The sequence below is a fragment of the Anabrus simplex genome, chromosome 1 (genome assembly GCF_040414725.1).
Source record: "Anabrus simplex isolate iqAnaSimp1 chromosome 1, ASM4041472v1, whole genome shotgun sequence".
NCBI lineage: Eukaryota > Metazoa > Arthropoda > Insecta > Orthoptera > Tettigoniidae > Anabrus > Anabrus simplex.
In genome coordinates, this window is record NC_090265.1 from 64,105,002 (window position 1) to 64,118,886 (window position 13,885).

General features: G+C 42.3%; 1 protein-coding gene across 1 annotated transcript in view; it reads right to left on the bottom strand.

The window, feature by feature from the left end:
• Nucleotides 1–13,885, bottom strand: part of LOC136884103 (UDP-glycosyltransferase UGT5) — a 97,797-nt gene that overhangs the window by 32,768 nt on the left and 51,144 nt on the right. Inside the window, exon 4 of the mRNA XM_067156143.2 lies at nt 7,553–7,775. Coding sequence (XP_067012244.2) covers nt 7,553–7,775 — 223 coding nt within the window. The remainder of the gene's footprint in view (nt 1–7,552; nt 7,776–13,885) is intronic.

Consider the following 13,885-nt stretch of genomic DNA (forward strand, 5'->3'; position numbering starts at 1 on the left):
ATAAAACATTAGTAGCAAGTGTTAATCCGGACATATAACACAGCTTGTAAATAAATTGTGTACAGGTTATAAAGGTAAACTCTGTCACGAGGAGCATTTGTACACAGCGACAAGTACTAAAGTGTGAAACTGAGAAAACAACACTCAAGATAAAAACAACCGTATCCTCACCTCAGAACTGTTCTGATATGACTGCTAATAGCATTATCGATGTCGGATGGATACTAACTAATTTACACTGACTGACAGAGCAAATGCAACACCAAGAAAGAGTGGTCAGAACTTTAAACCAATTGCAGGGTAGACTGACGTCACTGAGGTATGCTCATGATGTGAAATGCGCCGCTGTGCTGCGCACGTAGCAAACGATAAATGGGACACGGCGTTGGCGAATGGCCCACTTCGTACCGTGATTTCTCAGCCGACAGTCATTGTAGAACGTGTTGTCGTGTGCCACAGGACACGTGTATAGCTAAGAATGCCAGGCCGCCGTCAACGGCGGCATTTCCAGCAGACAGACGACTTTACGAGGGGTATGGTGATCGGGCTGAGAAGGGCAGGTTGGTCGCTTCGTCAAATCGCAGCCGATACCCATAGGGATGTGTCCACGGTGCAGCGCCTGTGGCGAAGATGGTTGGCGCAGGGACATGTGGCACGTGCGAGGGGTCCAGGCGCAGCCCGAGTGACGTCAGCACGCGAGGATCGGCGCATCCACCGCCAAGCGGTGGCAGCCCCGCACGCCACGTCAACCGCCATTCTTCAGCATGTGCAAGACACCCTGGCTGTTCCAATATCGACCAGAACAATTTCCCGTCGATTGGTTGAAGGAGGCCTGCACTCCCGGCGTCCGCTCAGAAGACTACCATTGACTCCACAGCATAGACGTGCACGCCTGGCATGGTGCCGGGCTAGAGCGACTTGGATGAGGGAATGGCGGAACGTCGTGTTCTCCGATGAGTCACGCTTCTGTTCTGTCAGTGATAGTCACCGCAGACGAGTGTGGCGTCGGCGTGGAGAAAGGTCAAATCCGGCAGTAACTGTGGAGCGCCCTACCGCTAGACAACGCGGCATCATGGTTTGGGGCGCTATTGCGTATGATTCCACGTCACCTCTAGTGCGTATTCAAGGCACGTTAAATGCCCACCGCTACGTGCAGCATGTGCTGCGGCCGGTGGCACTCCCGTACCTTCAGGGGCTGCCCAATGCTCTGTTTCAGCAGGATAATGCCCGCCCACACACTGCTCGCATCTCCCAATAGGCTCTACGAGGTGTACAGATGCTTCCGTGGCCAGCGTACTCTCCGGATCTCTCACCAATCGAACACGTGTGGGATCTCATTGGACGCCGTTTGCAAACTCTGCCCCAGCCTCGTACGGACGACCAACTGTGGCAAATGGTTGACAGAGAATGGAGAACCATCCCTCAGGACACCATCCGCACTCTTATTGACTCTGTACCTCGACGTGTTTCTGCGTGCATCGCCGCTCGCGGTGGTCCTACAACCTACTGAGTCGATGCCGTGCGCATTGTGTAATCTGCATATCGGTTTGAAATAAACATCAATTATTCGTCCGTGCCGTCTCTGTTTTTTCCCCAACTTTCATCCCTTTCGAACCACTCCTTCTTGGTGTTGCATTGTCACTGTCAGTCAGTGTATTATTTTCTGATACAACATGGACGACTATTTTATACCGGTATATGTTTTTCGCCAACATTCTTCGAATTTCAGCCATACCTCCCCTTAATTGTCAGCGTTGAGGCCTTCGGTTCAGACAGTTGATTCCCTGCCGGGTCGGGGATTTTAATCGCGTCTAATTATTTCTTCTCAGTAGGAGTCTGGGTGTTTGTTTTTGTCCCAACACTCCCCTCTTCATATTCAGACAACACACCACACTACCAACCACCACAAAAACATGCAATAGTCATTACATCCCTCACCACAGGGTTCGCGTTAGGAAGGATATCTGGTTGTTAAAAAGGGGTCAAATCCATACATATAACAAAGTTCGCGCCCGCGACCCAACAGGTGTGGGAAAAGTTGTAGAAGAAGACTACTCCGTATCGCTGGTTTTTAACACATTAAAGAACTGATGAGAAAAAATTGCGACCTCCGCCGTCTCTTAAAACCTGTACTTATTGCGGGGACGTTAAACGAATAACGTTATTATTATTATTATTATTATTATTATTATTATTATTATTATTATTATTATTATTATTATTATTATTATTATTATTATTATTATTATTGTTGTTGTACCGGGTGGTACACCTCCACGCCGCTTATTTAAAATTTGCGCCAATTGAAACTCCTCTGCTGGAGGAAGTCTGAACTTTATCTACGGTATTAATTTTCAAGTTTCTCAGAAGATGTCACTACTTGAAAATTTTGGAGTTTTTGAACTGGGTCATTTTTGATGTATTTTTGTTTTACCTGTAGTAAGAAGTGGGAACTTTCTCTTCTAGAGGACACTACTGAAAAACTACAATGGTGCACCCTAGTGCGAAGTGAAAGAACTGTTTTTTGGAGAAATTTTTATTTCAAAAGTTTGTTTCTTGTTAAATTTCTTTCTGTTATTGTTTAAGTTGGCTGTATACCCCTTTCTTTCCCCTTGTTTTGAATGTAGCCAATCCTGAATTTCTCGAATTAATTTTCCACCAATAATATGTTTCTTCTTCGTATTGTGTAGGGGTTTTCTTGGTGAACCAATAAAATCCTTGTGGGAGGGTGTTCTCATTTCAAAAACGCCTCTAACTTTCCGCGAGAGTATATAAACTGCTGATTTTCGGGTCTCGGTGCCACTTCAGTACCATCTTTCAGTGTGTAAAGTACATAGCAGGGGGCGGGAAGCGCCTCTTTCTTCGGGCAGCAGTTCAACAACCAGGTAATGGCCAGTTAATAACTTCTTTTCTTGCTAGCTCAGCAGTTTAACTCTCGGGGCGGGTCCGAAGCGTTTCCACCATGTAACTTTCCCTAAAATGTAAAGACACCTTGTATTTATTCTATCCTTTAAGCTACATATTGGGATAGAGAGTGCTTAACCCTCTCGAGCTCCCACTCATATTGTTTTGAGGTGAACTTATTTCTCACAACCGATTCTTCCTTAATGTAATGTAAATTGTTCTTTTCTAAAGTCACCTCTGTAGTATGGGATTAGCCCTTGCATTCGTGGCCTAGAGCCAGATTAGGTTTTAAAACAAATGCATTAGGAGTGCAGATCGCCTCCTCTCAAGTTGGTATTTTAGAGGCCATATAATTAACCTTTCCTCACTTAATAGGCCTCAGTAGGTTGGGTATTTTACCCCTGTGTTTATGTCCTTAGAGGACAGCTTGAAGGTGGAATTAGGTGTGGCCTTTGACAGGCTTAAAATTTGAGAGCGGGTTGCTCTTTCTTGAAAATTTTGTTTTCTGCGCGCCTCAAGCAGGCTTTACTGTGTAATTTGGAGCAAGTGCTCCTGGGTAGAATGGGGTTTTCCGCCCCTCTGTTGAAACTTGTGTTGGGGTAAAACTGGGCTGATTGCTCAAGAATTGTGAGGTCCGGGCTCGAAGCCCAAATCCTGTAAATATAGTAATTGTACTTTTATTGCCTTGCTACTCTGTACCTGTCTTTCGTGTTATTTCTGAATTTTGGAAAGAGAATATAACCTTGTTAAATTTTACATTAACTTTAATTTCGTAGTTTGAGACCCGTTCACACCCGCACCTTCTTTCACCTCTACCTACCACAAAAATACGGTAACAATTATTATTATTATTATTATTATTATTATTATTATTATTATTATTATTATTATTATTATTATTATATGGTCCATGTTTGTGGGTTACTGTAGTCACGTCCTAGTTCGTGAACCATGGGCAACGGCTGAGTGGCCTAGTAAGTGGTCCTGAGAGTCGGGATACCAGTTGCTATGGAATGGGAGTGGGCATCTCGGACATATTCTGAGTCATGTCCCTCCTTGTGCTCAGGCGGCTAGGACTATTCAATTCACCGGTGGTCCATTACCGGTTAGAGGAGAGATCCTCACTTGTATTATGTGTAAGTAGGGTAGCATCCTGTTTCATGAATTTACCGAGCTCAGAACACTTTAAGCAAGCCTAGGACCTATGGGAGTAATGGAGTCCCACTCCCATTTGACAGGCGAGGGACTCCTTGGAAACAACTTGGCGAACAAAATGGAATTCGATTGGGAGCTATCAATATCAATGGGGCTTATGGAAGAAAGAAGGTAGAACTGGCTGAGTCAGCAAAGAGGATGCATCTGGATGTGCTAGGAGTAAGTGATATTCGGGTAAGGGGTGATAACGAGGAAGAGATAGGAGATTATGAAGTGTACTTGACGGGTGTTAGAAAGGGAAGGGCAGAGTCTGGGGTGGGGCTCTTTATGAGGAATACCGTTGCACGCAACATAGTTTCTGTTAGGCATGTAAATGAGCAAATGATGTGGGTAGATTTGTTAGTTGGAGGAATTAGGACAAGAATTGTGTCCGTGTATTCACCATGTGAGGGTGCAGAGGAGGATGAAGTTGACAAGTTTTATGAAGCATTGAGTGACATCGTGGTCAGGGTCAACAGCAAGGATAGAATAGTGGTAATGGGCGATTTCAATGCGAGAGTTGGGAATAGAACTGAAGGATACGAAAGGGTGATTGGTAAATGTGGGGAAGATATGGGAGCTAATGGGAATGGGAAGCGTTTGCTGGACTTCTGTGCTAGTATGGGTTTAGCAGTTACGTATATATTCTTCAAGCATAAGGTATTCACCGCTACACAAGGGAGGCTAGGGGTACCAGATCCATAATAGACTATTTCTTAACAGTCTTGGAATTCAGGAAATCTGTTAGGAATGTACGAGTTTTTCGCGGATTTTTCGATGATACAGTCCACTATCCGATCTGTAGTGAACTAAGTATCTCTAGGCCAAGGGTAGATAAAGTGAAATCTGTCTGCAAACGAATAAGGGTAGAAAATCTCCAGGACGAGGAAATTAGGCGGAAGTACATGGATATGATTAGTGAGAAGTTTCGAATAGTAGACAGTAAGCAGGTTCAGGATATAGAAAGTGAATGAGTGGCATACAGGGATGCTGTAGTAGAAACAGCAAGGGAATGCCTAGGAACAACTGTGTGTAAAGATGGGAAAAGGCGAACATCTTGGTGGAATGATGAAGTGAGAGCAGCCTGTAAACGTAAAAAGAAGGCTTATCAGAAATGGTTCCAAACAACGGCCGAGGCAGACAGGGATTTGTACGTAGATGAAAGAAACAGAGCGAAACAAATAGTTGCTGAATCCAAAAAGAAGTCATGGGAAGATTTTGGTAACAACCTGGAAAGACTAGGTCAAGCAGCAGGGAAACATTTCTGGACAGAGTAAAGAATCTTAGGAAGGGAGGGAAAAAGGAAATGAACAGTGTTTTGAGTAATTCAGGTGAACTCATAATAGATCCCAGGGAATCACTGGAGAGGTGGAGAGAAAATTTTGAACATCTTCTCAATGTAAAAGGAAATCATTCTGGTGGTGTTGCAAACAGCCAAGCTCATGGGGAGGAGGAAAATTATGTTGGTGAAATTATGCTTGAGGAAGTGGAAAGGATGGTAAATAAACTCCATTGTCATAAGGCAGCAGGAATAGATGAAATTAGACCTGAAATGGTGAAGTATAGTGGGAAGGCAGGGATGAAATGGCTTCATAGAGTAGTAAAAGTAGCGTGGAGTGTTGGTAAGGTACCTTCAGATTGGACAAAAACAGTAATTGCACCTATCTATAAGCAAGGGAACAGGAAGGATTGCAATAACTATCGAGGTATCTCATTGATTAATATACCAGGCAAAATATTCACTGGCATCTTGGAAGGGAGGGTGCGATCAGTCGTTGAGAGGAAGTTGGATGAAAACCAGTGTGGTTTCAGACTACAGAGAGGCTGTCAGGATCAGATTTTCAGTATGCACCAGGTGATTGAAAAATGCTACGAGAGGAATAGGCAGTTGTGTTTATGTTTCGTAGATCTAGAGAAGGCATATGACAGGGTACCGAGGGAACAGATGTTCACTATACTGGGGGACTATGGAATTAAAGGTAGATTATTAAAATCAATCAAAGGCATTTATGTTGACAATTGGGCTGCAGTGAGAATTGTTGGTAGAATGAGTTCTTGGTTCAGGGTACTTACAGGGGTTAGACAAGGCTGTAATCTTTCACCTTTGCTGTTCGTAGTTTACATGGGTCATCTGCTGAAAGGTATAAAATGGCAGGGAGGGATTCAGTTAGGTGGAAATGTAGTAAGCAGTTTGGCCTATGCTGACGACTTGGTCTTAATGGCAGACTGTGCCGAAAGCCTGCAGTGTAATATCTTGGAACTTAAAAATAGGTGCAATGAGTATGGTATGAAAATTAGCCTCTCGAAGACTAAATTGATGTCAGTAGGTAAGAAATTCAACAGAATTGAATGTCAGATTGGTGATACAAAGCTAGAACAGGTCGATAATTTCAAGTATTTAGGTTGTGTGTTCTCCCAGGATGGTAATATAGTGAGATTGAATCAAGGTGTAGTAAATCTAATGCAGTGAGCTCGCAGTTGCGATCAGCATATTCTGTAAGAAGGAAGTCAGCTCCCAGACGAAACTATCTTTACATCGGTGTGTTTTCAGACCAACTTTGCTTTACGGGAGCGAAAGCTGGGTGGACTCAGAATATCTTATTCATAAGTTAGAAGTAACAGACATGAAAGTAGCAAGAATGATTGCTGGTACAAACAGGTGGGAACAATGGCAGGAGGGTACTCAGAATGAGGAGATAAAGGCTAATTTAGGAATGAACTCGATGGATGAAGCTGTACGCATAAATCGGCTTCGGTGGCGGGGTCATGTGAGGCGAATGGAGGAGGATAGGTTACCTAGGAGAATAATGGACTCTGTTATGGAGGGTAAGAGAAGTAGAGGGAGACCAATACGACGATGGTTAGACTTAGTTTCTAACGATTTAAAGATAAGGGGTACAGAACTAAATGAGGCCACAACACTAGTTGCAAATCGAGGATTGTGGCGTCGTTTAGTAAATTCTTAGAGGCTTGCTGACTGAACGCTGAAAAGCATAACAGTCTATAATAATAATGCATGCATGTATGTATGTATGTATGTGTGTATTATTATTATTATTATTATTATTATTATTATTATTATTATTATTATTATTATTATTATTACTGAGGCGATAAATTTCGGAGTGAGACTTCCACTTCTGCACGGACCAGGGACATATTGGAAGAGGTTTATTCAGCCTGCATCAGATTTGAGTATCAGACGACTTCATGAGAAGAAAGGCGACTGGGCTTAGTGCTAATGCTAATTAACGCTGAGGTTATGGACAGTAAAAGTCTACCTTCCCTTACTCCAGTGATCTTGGTGACCTGTGCAAAGATGGTTTTGCTTTGTACGGTGCCAAAGTAACCGAATGCGGGACCCATAATTAATTGCAAAAACAAACATTTAAAAATATTCGTGTTATGAAACTGTAGATAAAAAACAAGGTGTTAAAGAAAAAGTGTGACCCACCTAGGATGTCAGCCTGAGGCATCCATTTTCCCAGCCGGACATTCGGAGGCTGTCCTGGTAGACTGTCTTCTTCCCACTTCCACAGGACCTTCTGTTTCAGACTGGCGAAAGTTTCCAGCAGAGCTTTCCGTTTCTCTTCAGGAAAGTGTGAGCTCCTTAGGTTTGAACCCATACTGAAGTATATTACTCCATCGCGAGCGCCATCGATGAACTTCTGCAAATCCTGAAACAAGTCACACAAAATTATCAGGAGGGCAAACACAAACGCTCTTCAGCCGAGAAATTATTGAGATGTGAAGTATCTGAATCAACGTCAACCTATCCCTTTTCGAAATGAACGTTTTGTTGAATTTCACCTTTAGAAATACGTTTTTGAGCTACCCAAGCATCTGATGTTGGAGTCTTGATCAACGATAGAGACATCGCCGAGAGATGGAAGGAATACTTCGATCAAGTTCTTAACTGTGATGAACTTGGCGCGTTGTTCGAGTTCCAGTTCCCATCCACAGCTTACTCAGATTACACCTCCACCACCACCACCACCACCACCACCACCACTAACCCTGGACGTGATCGAGACCAAAATCAAACGGCTTAAGAAGAATAAGAGCCCAGTGAAGACGGAAAACAGGTAGAGGTGATTCAAGAGGGAGGAAAGAAACTTCAAGAAGAAATACACCGTCTGATACGATCAATGAAGACCTACCCGACGGATACAGTCACTGTGCAAGAGAGGACTCGTCATGTGAAGCGGAAATCAACGCCTGGATCCAGGCAGGAAACCGATCATTTTACAGCTTAACACAACTGCTCCGCTCCAGAAGTCTCTCAAAACAGTTCAAGCTTCGTTGTTCAAACCCCGGATACAGCCCGTTGTACTATAGGGACCGTGCGTGTAGCGACTGCTGCCATCTGGTGGCTTAATCTGAAGTACCTGGTAGGAGCGGTAGGAGCATTTTTGACCATCGAGTTAGTGAATAGTGGTTTTTTTTATTTTTTTAATCTTACTAGCTGTAAGTCTTTGACTGTTCACATTGCTTACTGAGGTAGCCTACGTTTTGATTAGGTTCTTTCAGCATATTCTCTAAGCATGAACGAAACTCATAGAACCAGTAAACGCAGTAAATGTCACGTGAACTGTTCCGTGTACGGTTGTAAGTACACCTACTAAAACAGCCCACCAGGAACGAATTATTGTTCGTTTTCCAGCCGCAGCTGTCCATAATATCAGAAGGGAAGCATGGATAACATCTTTAAAACGTTCAACACTTGATGGAAAACCGTGGGTTCCTGCCAGGAATTCAGAATCTGCATCCGACACTTCATTAATGGAACACCTACCAGAGACCCTGATAGCCCTGGATATAAGCCTACTTTGCATATATTACCAGGAAGAACTAATGAGGACGAAATACGGAGGAAACTGACAGTCAGGTACAAGAGGAGGAAAGGGAGACAAAGTGAAATGCAAGAAAACATGAATTCTGTTCCTGAATCACAATCTCCCCAAACTGTTTGTAGTAGCCTAGGTATAGGTATTCAGACTGATTATTTACCATTTTCACATGGCCAGGGAAATGTAAATGTACTGTTTTGTCATTTATAATTGTCCAGTGATAATTCAAAATGTGATTCAGAAACTCTGACAATTTTACACACGAAACTGTTAAACAAAACGCGTACGGAAGCCAGGGGGGGTCATTCCCGACTCCCGCGCTTTGCTTACTGCGTAGCATCGCCTCGTGCTGACGTCACGTGGAGGTCTCCTGTCGGCAGCTGTTGCGGTGAACGATAAGGAACTCTCTTTCAGAATAGGTCTATTTTGCTGTACGCAGTCTTGTAACATTTTCCGTATTGTGTTGATTGTTGTGTTAAAGATGAGTAAGATTTCTAAATATAAAGTTAATTGTGCTATGGCACAATGTACTAATTGGGGATCGAAAACAACTGGTGTCTTGTACCACAGATATCCAAAACGTGAGGAGATTAGGCGAGTGTGGGTGTTTAGCTGTAAGCGAAGTGACAAATTTAATCCTGATACCTAATGCCAGAATATGTTCCATACATTTTCGTCAAGAGGATTATGAACGAGATTTGAGAAATGAACTACTGGGATTACCGTAGAGAAAAATCTTGCGGGCAGATGCTGTTCCGTCTCTGTCCATTGCAAATTGGCATGGCGATAAAGCTTCGTGTTCAACCACTAGCACCGTTCCCAGCGAAACAGCAGAGCAGGTAGGACTATCTGTCTACTACTTTCTATACAATATTTAATATTTAATAAATACAATATTTACTGTAATACATCGTAATAAATTTGACCAGCTACGTGGACGTATGAATAAACTAATTCTGTCGTGCTACGGTATTGTATACTGGCTAGAGTACCTGACTTTCGTTTAGCAGGCTTGGGTTCGATTCCTGGTACAGGAACCATTTTGAATCTTTTTACTTTATTCTGTTGTTTGCCAGCAGAACGTTTTATGTTAGAACACCGAGTTACGACAGTATATTAACTTACACCTCTTCATATACTTCGAACGTTAAGTAGTTAGGCTTATTTTACTTAACGACCGTAGCTTCGATTTTATATATGTTTAAAACGTGATTGCTCATAAAGGTTTATCTTCTTTTTGCAGATTTCCAGTCATAGACATTTGCGTCATGAAGTTAGGAGCGTGAAGAAGCGGGCGCGGTCAACATTAGTGACTTTGTCACCAAAGAAAAGGAAAGTTGACCAGGCGACTAGCACTGAATCGCTTCAAAATTAGGAGATCTTAAAACTCCGTAAGCGGATGGAGAATTTGGAAAAGGAAAACGCGATTTTCAGACGAAGGGAGGCTGCTCTAAAGAAGCTCAATGGACCTAAGTATCTAGTCTCAAAAAGACGACAACAACCGTCTCCGTCGAAAGTGAAGAAGAGTGCACACAGAGAGGAAGTAGTTAAGATTCTGTCCAAATATTTTACGCCAGGGCAGGTTCAATGTCTCTTGAGAGGCAATAAACGAGTGAAATGGTCCTCGGAGGACATAGCAAATGCTTTGTCTTTGAGATCGCTTTCCAGAAAAGCATATGATTATTTGAGGAACCGGAACATTCCTTTACCATGTCGGTCAACCTCACCAAATGGATTAGGCGCTTTAAATGCAGGCCCGGAATTTTAACAGAGGTGCTATATCTGTTGAAAGCCAGCGCAGTAAATTACAAGGAGTCTGAAAAGATAGCGGTTTTGACATTTGATGAAATGAATGTAGACGGACGTATTTCATACGATTCATCTGATGACCGCATAGTAGGGCCTCACAGGAACGTCCAGGCAGCGATGGTTCAAGGGCTCTTTGCTGCACGGAAGCAACCCATTTTTTATGATGTCGACGTGACAATGACATCACAGTTGTTAAGAAACATAATTAGTAAACTTGAGGCTTGTGACATTCATATTGTCGCAGTAACTTGTGACATGGGGGCAAAAATGCCAAAGTGTGGAAGGAACTAAACGTACACAAGGACGAGAGCTTTTTTATCAATCCAGTGGATGATAAAATGAAGGTGTGGATGTTCTGTGATGTAGCCCACCTCTTGAAATTATTGAGAAACCACTTTTTAGATGAAGGTTTGACGTTAGCTGATGGTTCAGAATTTCAGAAGAAGAGAATAGAACACCTATTACAAACTCAAACAGGGGAACTATCAACAACACATCATATTAATGAAGCTCATCTGAGTGTAACAGGCAGATCCCGTCAGAATGTGAGAATGGCTGCGCAGTTATTTTCCAGGCGCACAGCTCTGGCAGTGAGGTATACTTTAAACAAGGACCCTGAAAGCAACTTCATCGAGCTAGTCAATGACACCTTCGACGTGTTGAACTCCAGGGCGCCTACAGATGAAAAGACTCCTCTTAGGAGTGGATACGGCTTAAACTTAAGGAGCCAGTAAAATACTCTAAAGCGCTTTCTGGCGGTGATTACCGAAGTGTGATTTGGTAAACGGAAAACTTTATTTCCGTTTCAGAAGGGGTTCATAACATCTATAAACTCTCTCTTAGGACTTTTTGAAGACAGGAAACATGCATATATGTCTTATATTTTAACTGCCAGATTAAACCAAGACTGCTTGGAGATTTTTTTTTCAAGTGTCCATGCCCTAGGAGTTATTTTATAGCAATCCGTCCCCTTTTCAAGTTCGTAACAGAATTCGACTTCTATTACTCACAGGGAGTAATGAAATCCCTCTCTCCTGTAGTGTGTCAGTGGACGATGAAAATAATTCATCGCTGAGTGATACGGGTATTTTTCATCCTGATGATGATAATGGGGAAGATTTCTTGAGCCTCGTAAGCAATGAACTATGTATAGATGTTTTTGAGGGGCCGTTAACACCTGTACCTGTAGATGACCAGGAAGAAACGTTGGTGTTGTTAAGGATTGAAGACTTGAGCCAGGACTTCGAAACTGAAGACGTAAACCAGGATGCAATTAAATACCTTGCAGGCTACTTGGCATTCAAATGTCGCTCTGTTGATGACAGCTTGGGTGATAAAAGTGAAATGTTTGCCTTTCCACAGGAAGTGCCTCACGACTGGTTATCAATCGTTTCAAAAGGAGGCCTTACTCGTCCAACCGAAGAAAGGTATCAAACAGTTATGCAGTTTGAGGTACTGTTTGGAAGTTTTCACGGGATTAAATTTCTAACTGTGAAAGAGAAATGCAGACTTTGATATCTATAATTAAATCAAAATTTCCAAAACTTGACGATAATATTATATCACAGTACGTCAGAACTAGGTCTTTTATTAGAATACGTCACCTCAACAAAAAACATCATATAGATGCTATGAAGAAGTATTCAGCGAAAAAGAGTCGACTGTGGGCAGCTTCAGCTTCTTCAACAACTTTCTAAGTCATCAAAACGTGAGTTTTAAATACAATTAAACCAATAACTATTCCAGTGTTTCTATGCATGTATTGTTCTTACAGCCGGCTTTTAAGATGTAATTACTCAGAGTTTCTTCTATTTTCCTATCAACAGTATTATATCACTGATTTCAGGTGGTATGTGAAGTACCACTTAATTATAATAATGCCAACCTTTTAATTATTTATAAGAAATTGAACTTATATTACCTAATATTATTGAGGTTTATGCTGCATGCAGGCAATGTAGGCACGCGCTTCTAGCCCTCCCGGCCACGTCGCGCGCGATCAACCAATGAGAGCGCTGTGAGCGGGAATGGCCTACCCACTGCCTAATATACTCTACCTACCTTGTACGGAAGCGACGTACCGTAGCAGAAAAAATAGTTGTAAGGTACGGTAGTAAAGTATGTATCCATATTATTCACTACAAGTAAAATATTTCGTACTTTTTCTGAATTTACCGCAGATTTAACACTTTATTTGAGTAAAAACAATTATTATCTTCAATTTGGGACAAATAATAGTGACATTTCGTGGATCGGATTCGTTCACGTAACCGGAAAAGTTGAACTGAACATTTATATGTTTAATAATGTTAAAACTAAGATTATTACAAATTTATAAAACATTAAAAGGATCTAAATTAAGAATTTTTTAAAAAATTCTAACCTTGATGTTAATATTATATGGGGTTTGACTAACATTTGTCTCTCTCAAACATACACCAGATAGGCCTACTTCCTTTGAAAGTTTTTCTTCCACCTGATATATGTGATGGCTATCATTAAGCTCTCTTCCTTTCCTCAAATTAGATTTCCTAAAATACTTAGAACTCCACATAATTTTCTGAAAACCTACAAGAATAACAGCATTCGACCTAGCTGATTAATTCAAATTATATGTATTCACAACATATTTCAATAAGTAAACAACGGCAGCTGATGTTATTCTGGTGTTTCTCCTACCGATGAATAATCGTCTCTTCCGCTAGGGGCGGTGCGGTCGAAAATTTGTTGTTACGCACGGTCCCTATACGGCAGTGAGACGTGGAGTATCCGAAAGCATGCCTTTCATAGACTCGTCGTTTTTGAGAGAAAAGTTCTGCGAAAGAACTTCGGTCCGGTCCGGTGTTAGACACAAACACGGATGAATGGAGGATCAGACACAATCGCGAGTTATAGAAACTGTAACAAGATGTCAACAGAGCGGGGGCCATCAGAAGCAAGTGTGTACAGTGGGCTGGGCATATAACTAGGATGGAAGACCACAGTTGGCCATGGAAGTTCCTGGATTCCATCCCTGTAGGAAGGAGACCCGCTGGGTAGGCCAAGTAAGACGTGGAGTGATGGCTTACACGAGGACCTGCAACAGGCAACTATAGGTATAGACGGATGGCGATTGGCAGCGATGGATA